This window comes from Coregonus lavaretus (genome assembly GCF_964263955.1).
Source record: "Coregonus lavaretus genome assembly, chromosome: 19".
NCBI classification, from domain to species: domain Eukaryota; kingdom Metazoa; phylum Chordata; class Actinopteri; order Salmoniformes; family Salmonidae; genus Coregonus; species Coregonus lavaretus.
Window position 1 is genome coordinate 26,309,056 of NC_140006.1, and position 12,276 is coordinate 26,321,331.

Sequence of the window (12,276 nt, forward strand, 5' to 3'; positions counted from 1 at the left end):
AGATAGATAGATAGATAGATAGATAGATAGATAGATAGATAGATAGATAGATAGATAGATAGATAGATAGATAGATAGATAGATACACTCATATTTGTATCTGTGCCATTATAGCATCTGTGAAAGCATGGGCAGTGCCATTGAGGTTATCTCTGTCGATGTGCACTTGAGCAAGGCACTTAACCCTAATTTCTCCTGTAAGTTGCTCTGGATAAGAGTGTCTGACTAAAAGTGATTGACTGATCCCTCCTGATGACCTGGTTGGACATGACTCCAACAGGGTCACCAGGAGGGATCAGCCAATGAAGTTGGAAGTCCCACGAACCCAGTTGACTCAGGCCCCCAGTGTCCGGTCTGGAGTGTGAAGTCACAAGCTCTGCTGGGTGGCTACTGCGTAGCAACCTAGCGGTGGCAAAAGCCCTGGTCTGCCCTAGAAAGCCTATGTACATTACGATCGGCAGAAAGGCCCCCACAAAAATGTTGATGCCCGTTTTGGCCTCTAAAAGGTGTTTATTATGATCAAGTTCGATCCCCACAGAGAATTGTTTTAAATGTTGCTACAATTGGAGATATATAATTAAATAGTGATCCGTTCTGACTACTACATTTGTCGTCACACAGGACCATGTGCTGACACAGACATTCACAGGCCGGCAGGCTACAAGGAGGCTCCTGTTGACTCTCTCAGGCAGGGTCGACCATGATCCTTTGCTAGTTACGACCACTTTCACCATGATCCTTAGCGATTTTTGTGTGCCATTCAGCCCCATTCAGTAATATGGCATGCTTCCAATTCAAATACTTCCGGCTTCATGTGCCATCTGGAGTTTTCCTTGGGAATACGTTAATGACATCAGCGCTATCACTATTTACTGGTTTTAATGTCTATGAGTTTACATAAAAATGGTGGAAGCCCTCAATGGCGCTGCCCAAGCTAAGAATGGCCTTTTGGCCACTAGAGGCCTCTATCATTCTCTATGGTTATGACACACAATGGCGATGCATGGAGGTTCGTTTCTTTGCGCAAAGCAGAATACGGCATTTTTCTCATGCAGTTGTTTACATTTATAGCTAGTACTGCAGCTATACTTTTCGACCCGGTTACTGCTCGTTTTGGAATTGAATTAAGACGTATTTTTGTTTTTTAGCGAACAAGTCTGTATTGAGATGCGTGCATAACATGGTGTTTTCAAAGCACCTGTTTTTGAATGAATTGATATCTCATCGTGATTCAATGGCTGTCAGTGTAGACAACTGAACGAAAACACTGGGTAAGCAGATATGACAGTATTTATACATAGGTGCAGTTGTAGGCTTTCACCTTGCTAGAATTGCTACAACAACGTTTAGTTTACTCATTTTGTTGTTGGAAATATAGAGTACTGCAGAATAAGTAAATCAGTGTCTCTCTCTGGTGGCTATGTGTGTCCCTTGATATGACTGAGCCTTGCGGTTTAACAGTCAGTCACACTGTCAGGGCATACAAGTAACCTCTTATGAATGGATGTCAGTAAGGCAAGCAGGTAGCTTAGTGGTTAAGAGCGTTGTGCCAGTAACCGAAAGGTCGCTGGTTCTAATCCCCGAGCCGACTAGGTGAAAAATCTGCCGTTGAGCAAGGCACTTAACCCTAATTGCTCCTGTAAATCGCTCTGGATAAGAGCGTCTGCTAAATGACAAAAAAAGAAAAATCTTGCCACTGCTCATCAATGCTGCCTGTGGTGTGTCAGTGCCCTCAATGATTTGCTATCTGGATGATGATGATATCTCTTTTCCAGGATGGCCAGTACACTTTTAAACCAGCTAGAGGAGGTAAGATGCCATGCGGAAGCCTGTCTGCATTCCACTGGTTCAGTGCTGGAGATCCGGGCAGGAATATTAGCCATGGCCAACATACCCTTACCACCTTCAGCCAAATACCACTACATTGCTGCTGAGACCATGGTAATTGAGAACAGCATTGGTAACAACAGGAAAGAGGTTAGTTAGTTCACTGTTTCAAGCACACACTCAAACTATGCCCATATCACATTTCACCTTCACTTAGCCTATATCTTGGAATACATAACTAATTTTCCCTCTCTCGCTCTCTATGTATTGTGCTGCATTTCTTTGTTCAGTGTCCATTCTTTTCTCAACCTCTTTCTGTATCAACCCTTTTTTAAATATTTGTTCTCTCTCCTGCCAGACCATAGGTTCCCTGCAGAGACTGTCCACAGCACTGAACATTCTGGAGAAGTATGGCTGTAACCTCACCAGCTCCAGTAGGCCCAAGTACTGGCGCACTGTCAAGCACAACAACCCCGTCTTCAGAGCAACAGTAGATGCCATTCAGGTGAGGATGCCTTCAATACAGGTAGGTTAGATTCTGGGTGATGATATGTAGTCTACTGCCTTGTCACTATAAACGTATTGGCATTATGTTGATAAAGGCCTAGTTCAATACAGTGTTTCCCCTAGGATTTGTTTTCAGCAGCAGTGGGAAAGTTAGTGTGTGGGGGAGGCGTGTTAGTGGCGTGGCCAATGTTGCAGTCTCCGACCTAACATTTTAGAGGCCGTCCTCTTGGCCGCAGAGACAATGTTGCTGTTTTAAAGCTAATTTCCTGCAATTTTACACATTTTTCCATGGGGCAGAGAGAAAATAAAATGTCGTTTTAAAGCTAATTTACTAGATAAGTCTTATGGTATTTGAGTGACTCAAACGTTGTAAATTAAATCAATGGGGGCCCCTCACCTTGAAATTTTTTGAATTTTAGATTCTCCCAGAACATATAGTTTTTGATTTGGTGATTGTTAGTTCTCAAAGATAATCTTATTTAAAAATATATAGCTCCATTATCTTTTCTACATACTTTATATCTGGTTTTAGTCGTTTAAGTTTACACTGAAAACATTTTACCATCCTATATATATTGGAGTGGCAGGAACGATTTGCTGCTAAATTAATATAGGGAAACACTGATTGAGTCTATAGCTTACTATCGTTTTGATCAAGTTAATTGTGCACACACCATTAACTCTACTAAATTTTATGTCAACATTTTTGCATAAAACCCCTCTATCTCCTTTCCTCTCCTCTGTTCTACCTCAGGGAGGAAGGGCAGTGCTCTGTCTCTATGGTTACTCCAACCAGCAGCCAGACGGACTGAGTTTCCCTGATGTGGTCATGGAGCCTGACATTAAGAAGGTTGCAGCGGTCACCTTGGAGGTCATGAGTCTACGCATGGAACTGGACATGCTCATCAAGGTCTAAACCTATGGCATTGTCTCAAAGACAGTTATTCTGTAATATTTCAGAGGTTTATAAAATCAGTTGTTGTACTGAGTCATAGTTGTTGTTGATGTTTTCACAGGAGGCCCATCCCCACCCAGAGTTCTTTGAGAGAATTATCCCATCACTGAATCAAAAGGTATTTTTCCCCATAACCTGTCCTCTTCCTCTCTGCCTTCTACTTGATATTTTGTTCACCCTAATAGCCTCTCTCTGCTTCAGACAGTGTTTTATATTTGTGTGGTTTTGTGTCTGTTAGTGTCCACTACCATCAGATGACTGAAATCTCCTTTATGATTCCAGGATGACTTCGGACCAATGTCTGAAGTAGTAGCTATTCCCTCCAGCCTGAGAGAGAGCCAGCCCCTATACATGTCTCTGTCCTCCCTGTCTCAGTCTCCCACTAGTGCCTTTCTTCCAGTACGGACTGCTAACGCCTCAACCTCCACCTCCATCTCTACCAGACACACAGGTTAGAACTGTGTATGTGTGAGTGCGTGCGTGTGTGTGTGTTTTTGTTTAACTATCCTTGTGGGTACCAGAAGTCCTCACAAGGATAGTAAAACAAGGAATATTCGGACAAGTGGGGACATTTTGCCGGTCCCCACAAGGGAAAATGCTATTTTAGGTTTAGGGTTACAATTAGGGTTAGGGTTTACGGTTAGGGTGAGGTATAGTTTTAGGGTTATGGTATGGTTAGGTTTAGGGTTAGGGAAAATAGGATTTAGGATGGGAATCAATTCTTTGGTCCCTACACAGGATAGCAATACAAAAACTCTGTGTGTGTGTGTGTGTGTGTGTGCATGCATGTGTACATTTCTAACATCTGAAACTTACATTTCACCTTTTCTTGTTTCTCTTCCCCTGCAGCCAGCTGCACTATCTGTGCTATATTTCCTGTGGCTGCCCATTGTAACTCTTGTGTCCAATGGCTATGTACGGAATGTGACAGACTGTACCACTCCTCCGCAGAGCGAGCCAATCACCACAGGACTGTCGTGACATCCTCTAAAATGCGAAAGAACCACAGGTAAAACATGACTAATAACACAAAATAAAAACTGAGCAGTAAAGGATGAAAATGTATACATTTTCATTGCTGAAAATGCAACTGTCTCTGTGTGTTAGGCACTAGATTCACTTCCTCTGTCTCTCCCAGCAGCGCCCTCCCGTCATGGCACTGTACCCACTGCACCAGGGTCAACTCCATTCAGGACGTACTGTGTGAGATGTGTGAGAGGCCACGCCTGGCCTCCTCTGGCCCTGCTAAGGATGAGTTCCCACAGCCCTCCACCATCACTGGTCAGTATACACACACACACACACCTAACCAACGATGTATGTGTTTTAATAGTGGTGGTTTGCCTTTTCTCCACTCCAATTAGTCTCACTCCTCTCTCTTTCTTTGCTTACTTGGTATGCTATATGTGGTTGTTGAGTTCATAATCACCTCTTCAATTGCCCTGTGATGAGTGTGTTTTCACTATGTATTTCATTAGAGTGGCAGTGTAAAAGCTGTACGGTGGTGAATGCAGGCAGTAGTATCCTGTGTGAGGTGTGTGAGCGCCCCCGCCTGGCCACCAAGCCTCCTGCAACCCCCACACACCCCCGTCCTACACCCAACCGGCCTGCTGCTCCAGTACTGGGCATGCCAGGAGACCCAGACAGCCAGGTAAACCACTGTTAATGTCAGTGCAGGAGCAGCACGTTTGAGTTGAAAGGAACGTTTCAGATTCTGCCTTTATCAACCATGTTTTACAGTTTATGTTGTTCCTCTATTCCCGTGAGTCTCTAAGCTCATGTCAATTATCTCTTATTTTCCCATCTTCTCTCTACTCCTCTGTTGCAGTGGGTGTGCCAATTCTGTACTTATGTCAATTACACTCCAGCGTCAGTGTGTGAGATGTGTGACCTTCCCCGTCCCGAGCCTGCCAAAATGCCAGTCAAACTCCATCCTCCGTCCCAGGTCAAAAGGGTCCCTGTGCTGTCCATCAAACCCAAAGACCCGCCCATGGAGGACCCTGATTTGAGGAGACAGAAACAGATGAGGGAGGAGGGGCTAAAGCTGATTGAGCTTATTAGAGTGAGTGAAGGCTTCCTGTAGAACTATAATATGGTGTGTAATCACTTTACCCCACTAGGAATATTACAAGATATTAGCGAATTTAAGATTTAGATTCAGAAAAGTATTTATTGTACCATTGCTGAGCGATTTGGTTGCAGGAATATTAAAACTACAGATTTCAGATAACAAATGATGTGTGAAAATAACCTAGCATCCTCTTACTTATTCATACATACAGTGTGGTGAGTAGCAGCAGCTGAGGCCTAGTGAATATGTATGACAGATTTTTATTTATTTTGCTCTCCCCCCTTTCTGTCTCTTATCTCTATCTTCCCTCTCTCTCTTTCCCCCTCTCTCTTTCTCCTCTCTCTCTCTCTCTCTCTCTCTCTCTCTCTCTCTCTCTCTCTCTCTCTCTCAGGATGGAGAGAAGAAAGGAGTGAGTCCAGAGGAGGTGTACACGGGCATGCGCGTCTCCGGGGACGGCAACATCCTCCCCTGTGATTGGCTCAAAGCGGAGCTACCTCACCTGCTCGAGCAGATCTGTGCCATGGCCGCGTCGTCTCCAGCAGCAGACCTGAAGACAGGACTGAATCAGAACGGGCTGTCCAACGACACTGGTACTGCAGAGGATACGGGTGTGGAGGAGGAGCAGCCCAGAGGGGGAGGAGTGACCCTGTCCAGGGCTGAGGCCAAGCTGGCCTGGCTGTCTGCAGGGGGAGAAACTGAGAGAGCAGCCAGACAGGCTCTCAGAGACAGACACGCTAAGGTGAGAGACAGGGCAGGAGGTCTATTGCCCACTAAGAACAGGTCTACGGTCAGTTGTACAGGCACTTCTTTCCCAGCTGAACTCTATTTACCAGTTTCCCAGACCTGGATTAAGCCTAGTCCTGGACTAAAACACACTTTCAATGGAGATTCTCCATTAGGAACTATTTTGAATCCCGAATTAGGCTTATTCTTGGTCTGGGAAATTGGCCCTATATGTAAGAGATTAGTCTTTTAACACTCAAAGAAGGGTTTGCTTTCTCATGTACCTGTCCTCCTGTGCAGGTGAAGGAGCTGTGTTCTCTGGGGTTCACCGACGAGGCACGGTGTCAGGAGGTACTGAGGCAGAATGGGGGAGAGGTGCGGGGGGCTCTGTCTCTGCTGCAGCGACCGCTCATGGAGCCCTTCCACCAGCGCATGTGGAGCGACCAGCCCGAGCCCCCCATCGACATCAACCACCCCGACAAACAGGTGGGACACTGGGGCTCAACTCTATTATGTGCTTTATTCTGCCCGTACATTTAGCTGAACACATAATAGCTATATTGATGATAATGTGCTCACCACTACCACCATTAGAAAGGTCCACACATCATACATGTTCTTCAATCATCTGACAGTTGCTTGATGTCTCATGTAAATTGATGCTTTACAGTGAAAAGCATTAGTTTGGAGTCAGGAATATCTCTCCTTTCATCATGCCTCTGCATCAGTTGGTCCACTCCACTGGTCTGATCTCTCTCTCCTCTCCCTCTCCCCTCCTCCCTCCATCTTCCCCCTGGGACCAGCGTGTGTGTCGGAGGCTGCTGGCGGTGTATGACCTGCCCAGCTGGGGGCGCTGTGAGCTGGCCCTGTCCTTGCTGCAGGAGCGCACCTCCCCCTACTCCTTGGACGACGTGGTACAGGCCGTACGTGAGTCACAAGACAGAGAATTCATCCGCCGGGTGCTGGCCAAAGAGTGCCCCATCTGCCTGTCGGACTTTCCCCACAGCAAGGTACTCTCTCAAGTGTGTGTGGGGGAGTTGTGGGCGTATTTGCGTGCATGTCAGCACTAGCTTGCCTTTGCTCAAAATGAAGTAGAAGCTTTTCTGTGTGTTTATTTGCAGTATCTAACCCCCCCCCCCCCCCCACAACTCTCATACACCTTTCTCTCTTCCTGTCTTTCTCTTTGTCCTTCCCTTCCTGTTTCAGATGCAGTCTCTGACCTCCTGTCAGTGCTCGGTGTGCTGTGGATGTTTCCAGCAGCACTTCACCATTGCAGTTAGAGACAAGCACATCAGAGACATGGTGTGTCCCGTCTGCTGGGAGCCTGACATCAACGACCCCGAACACCTCAACAGCTACTTCTCCACCCTGGACATCCAGGTAGTACATCACACAGAGAACAACTCTCCCTAAGATTCTCTCTTTGAAGAGAAAAGAAACAGAGTGAAGACCTATTTTCTGGATTTCAGAGGCTTCTCTCCCTTCAAAATGCAGGTGTCAGTGTGTTTTCAGGGTGTGTGTGATACTGTCTATGATGATGGTTACACCTGTAATAATATTTCTGTGTGTGTGTGCAGCTGCGGGAGTGTCTGGAGCCGGAGGTATATGATCTGTTTCATAAGAAGCTGACTGAACAAGCCCTCATTAAGGACCCCAAGTTCCTCTGGTGTAGTCATGTGAGTTTTAATCACATAATATCCTTGAGCGGGTTCTTATAGTTTACATTTCCTATGTATACAAAGGCAAAGGAAAAATATGTTTTTGCTAAATTGAGGCTGTTAAAAATAATTTCATTACATGCTACACCCATCTTCACTAGCTAAAAAGGACCAGTACCTGCCCTTAAACTGTTGATGAACTATTCCTCTTCCCTTTCCTGTCTTCTGTTCATAACTTCTCCCCCCAGTGCTCCTATGGGTTCATCTATGATGGAGACCAACTGAAGGTCACCTGTTTCCAGTGCAGGAACAGCTTCTGTGCACAATGCAAGAAACCTGTAAGTGAGAAACATTACCTCTGTGTGTGAGGGAATCTGAATCAGAAATTGCAATTAATTGGGGCTATGAGAAGAGATGATATATAGCTTTAGAGTAGAGATGATATATGGCTTTAGAGTAAAGCTGCTGGAGCCCCATCTCACTCCATTGTCCCCTCTTGTCTCTCTCTCTCTCTCTCTCTCTCTCTATCTCTCTCTCTCTCTGTCTCTCTCTATCTCTCTCTCTCTCTGTCTCTCTCTGTCTCTGTGTGCCCTCTAGTGGGAGTCTCAGCATGGTGGTCTGTCATGTGAACAGTACCAGTCCTGGAAGAGAGAGAATGATCCAGAATACCAGAGGCAAGGCCTGGCCGGATACCTGCGCGACAACGGCATCAGTGAGTCACAGCACACACACCTTCTAAAACACCTCCTCATTAAGAGCTACTGTAGTGTTTAGACAGAAAAGGCAGGTACTTGCAGAGGTGTGAACGGCCAGACACTTCACTAGGTGTTGGGCTGAGAGAGATCAAATTGATCTTACTAATAGTTCATCTTCCAAACCAGCACATTTCATTAGCGTCATGAACAACACTCCCATAAAGGTACTGTAGGCCTTCTGCTTGAACTAAGGCAGTTGACTAAGACCCTGTTTTAGCAAAGAGTTAGAGCCAGTTAGAGGCCTTTTTAGGTCCCTCCACAGCCTTCAATTAATTAATTAATTAATTAATCAAACTATTTATCCTCTTCCTCAGATGCATTCTCATGTCTGCTCTCTGTACTCTCCCTCAGCCTGTCCAAACTGCAGGTTCCAGTATGCCCTGTCTAAAGGAGGCTGTATGCATTTCTGCTGCTCCCAGTGCAGGTACCAGTTCTGCAGCGGATGCAACAACCCCTTCCACACTGTAAGTTCCTTCTCAAATGAGTTGGTATGTTAGTGTTGTGTTAGTCGATCGTGCTAGTTCCTGGCAAGGGGTTCGAATGACTTGAATGTGGCTTTAATGTGAGTGTTTGTTTTTCTTCCTCCAGTCTATCTTTCACTCTGCACTCTCTGTCTCTCTCCCCACTCCCTCCTTCTCTCTCTCCCTCCCCTTCCCTCTCTCTATCCCTCCCCTATTCTGTCCCTCCCTCCCTCTTCTGTAGACGTGTGCAGTGATCCAGTGCAGTGTGACAGGCCTGCATGCCCATCACCCTCGAGACTGTCTCTTCTACCTGAGGGACTGGGAGCCTGTTAGACTGCAAGCCCTGCTGCAGGTAGACACACATACTACACACACACACACACCAGTCACACACACCACCACCACAAACGCGGATGCTCACACACCATTACAATCACCATAACCACATTATAGCACTCACAATCGCAGTTATAACTAGGGCTGTCAAACAATTAAAATAATTGATTGAGTTAATGGCATTAGTTAATCGCGATTAATCACAATTTTAGAATTTGCCCAAATGTGGCCCTAAAGAAAGATTTTTCCATTAAAAAAATAAGTGCATTAAGTAACAGGCATACTGTTCTTTGATTGTAATGGACAGAAACACAAAATGATCTACATCAGAAGGTTTTAATAGCATTTTTACCATAAACAACACAAGTCACTGTAACATACAGCTGTAAATGCTCCCAGTGTTTAAGTCACTTATCAATGTTCGTGAAGTTTAACAATTGCGCACAAACACACACACACACACACTCTCTTTCTCACACACACACACTCTCTTTCTCTCACACACACACACACAGACACACACACACACACACACACACACACACACACACACACACAGCTTTAAGTACTGTTAAATCTTTAGGCATTCTAAATGAGTAACTATAGGAAAAAATAACTGGCTCTATGGATACAAAGAGCTTTTAAACTTGTCCAACAATGTTATGAAAACACTGTAACCATCTTTACTGTTCAGACAACTTTACACACATAGGCCTCCATACTCTCCCTCCCTCCATCCCTCCCACACCCTCTCTCTCTCACTTACGCCCGCTCTTGTACACATCCTCTCTCACAATCATACACACCCCACTCTTGCGTATGCAGCCTACCTTTGAAGCATCTCTTTGAGTAGCCAATTCCTTTTCAGTTCTTCCTGTGCCATTCAAATGTGTGCATAGTCTAGTCAGTGGTCAAGTTCTCAGGTTGCTAGCTAGCTGACTAGCTAGCTAAACAATGTTGTTTGTTATCAAACCAAAAAATAGCGGCTTGCGAGTAGTTTAAAACAGCCCACGACGTGCTTGAATCCACAGAATGTTTTTAAAACATAGCTCTGGTAATATTGGGCAAAACTTTTACATGGTTTTGGCTAGAGGCACAGGGTCTTCGGCGATGTAAAGGTACAAGCATTGACTGTAGCTGTGTTCCATATTGTGTTCTGTGCTTAAATGGGTCCGTGCGGTGAGGAAATGGAGATGCAATTAACGGTTTCAAATAATTTAACTGTGATAAACATGTCACGCATTAACACGTTATTAACACGTTAACTTTGACAGCCCTAGTTATAACGGATTTTATTCTAAGAATATCTGGAGATGGATCGCATTACCTGTTAATTATTTGATTGTTATTGTCTGCGTTTGCAGAACAAGGGTGTTGAGTTCAACACTAACACCCCTCCAGGAACTCAAGCAGGTAAGATTCTATCTGTTAGGCCATCTTTAGTTTTTACTCAGAAAACCAGAAAGAAACGGAGCGATATACTACTTATTCTCTCTCTCTCTCAGGGATGTGTGGCGTGATAGAGCAGAAGGATGAGGGGGGGCAGCAGACGGACTCGGCCTGTGGGGCTCAAACTCAGCCTGGCCATGCAGGACTCTGCGAGTATGTCACTGCGAACAACTATATAGCGTTTTTCAAGGACCCAAAAGCGCTTTAGATAACAACAGAGTGCTCCCATGAAAAACATGAAAACATGCATATATGTAACTAACTGGTTTTTGCTTAATCTATTCCAGGAAACACTACAGAGAGTACTTGGTGAGTCTCATCAATGGCCATTCCATCGACCCGGCCCCTCTCTTCAATGCCAACGAGCTGGTTTTGGCCTGTCGGAGATACCAAGTTGATGATGCCCGAGGAGAGATGGAGGACGACGTGAAGTACTATCCTCGAATGCTGGAGGTTTGCTTTGATGATCCTTGTGGAGGGGGTGTTGGGCTTTTTCAAAATATTTTGTCACTTGGTTTGATCATTTCTCATCTAATCTTATTTCAGAAACTTATTGATGAAGTACCACTTGGAGACAAGGTTCCTCGGAAGAAATGAAAACGACTAGTTTTTTGCTTGCTTTTAACAATCAAGTGTTTTTACTATTGAGTGTTGGAATTTTGACTCAAATCGCCATCAAATGTGTTTGCGTCATTGTGACTGTTACACCAAACAGCAGAAAGCTATGCTTATATCCCCATGATTAAGCTACAGTTATTTATGAATCTATATTTGGGGTAAATGCTCAGAGGCACATTATTTTAAAACAGATGTGTGTGTGCACGCGCGTAACATTTAAAGACTCATCAAGACTTAGTGATAACAGGTTTACGTCTTAAATAACCTGTGATATTTAATGGCATCACTTCATTGCACGCAGTCTGTAGGTGCATGCTCTTAACTGTATCATGTCGACTGTGAAGAAAAATACTTGAAAACAGTTCAGACACAGTCATCAATCAAAAGTTCAATCAAACCCTTATGGTTCTCAGTCATGCTCTTTATCCTAAATGTTCCTGGTATGCTTGCTGTAAGGGAGGTAGTTGTGTTCTCAGAGTAACTGCAAGGTTGACATAGTTCCTGGAACTTATTGAGCCAGTTAACTCAAGCTTGATGAGGAGGAAGGATTCCGCTTCAAGACAGAACATTTCGAAACTGGATATTTTTTCCCCTCCAAGTATCTCTACAGTGAATTAATCATACACAATCATTAACAATAAACTTCAGATTTTACTCGATATTCATTGTTTTCCCTTAATTGCTTTTGCCTTCAGTGTCAGTGAATTATGACTGAATACCTCTTTGTGTAAATTGACTAGGACTAATGTGGGACTGATTTATAAAGGATTTGGCCGACTGTGTGTTGCAGCCCCAAGCTCTATGGTTTCCAGCCACCGTTATTCACTGTTCAGACTATGACAAACACACAGAGCAAGAACATTACGGACCTGTGAAAATGCATTTATTCTACACCAGGTTTCAATGTGCTTATTGA

General features: G+C 44.5%; 1 protein-coding gene across 1 annotated transcript; it reads left to right on the top strand.

Annotated features, from left to right (window-relative positions):
* Window positions 1–1,102: 1,102 nt before the first annotated feature.
* On the top strand, window positions 1,103–12,014 carry LOC311146534 (E3 ubiquitin-protein ligase RNF31-like). The gene is made up of 23 exons (XM_084183052.1): window positions 1,103–1,271; window positions 1,776–1,977; window positions 2,186–2,332; window positions 3,089–3,244; window positions 3,351–3,407; window positions 3,572–3,740; window positions 4,139–4,298; window positions 4,431–4,570; window positions 4,768–4,940; window positions 5,118–5,351; window positions 5,752–6,099; window positions 6,384–6,569; window positions 6,887–7,093; window positions 7,290–7,463; window positions 7,661–7,759; window positions 7,990–8,079; window positions 8,339–8,453; window positions 8,848–8,960; window positions 9,199–9,309; window positions 10,658–10,706; window positions 10,799–10,895; window positions 11,030–11,195; window positions 11,289–12,014. Exons 2-23 carry the CDS (start codon window positions 1,777–1,779, stop codon window positions 11,337–11,339), a joined length of 3,243 nt encoding a protein of 1,080 aa, XP_084039178.1. The 5' UTR covers window positions 1,103–1,271; window position 1,776; the 3' UTR covers window positions 11,340–12,014.
* The last annotated feature ends 262 nt before the right edge of the window (window positions 12,015–12,276 follow it).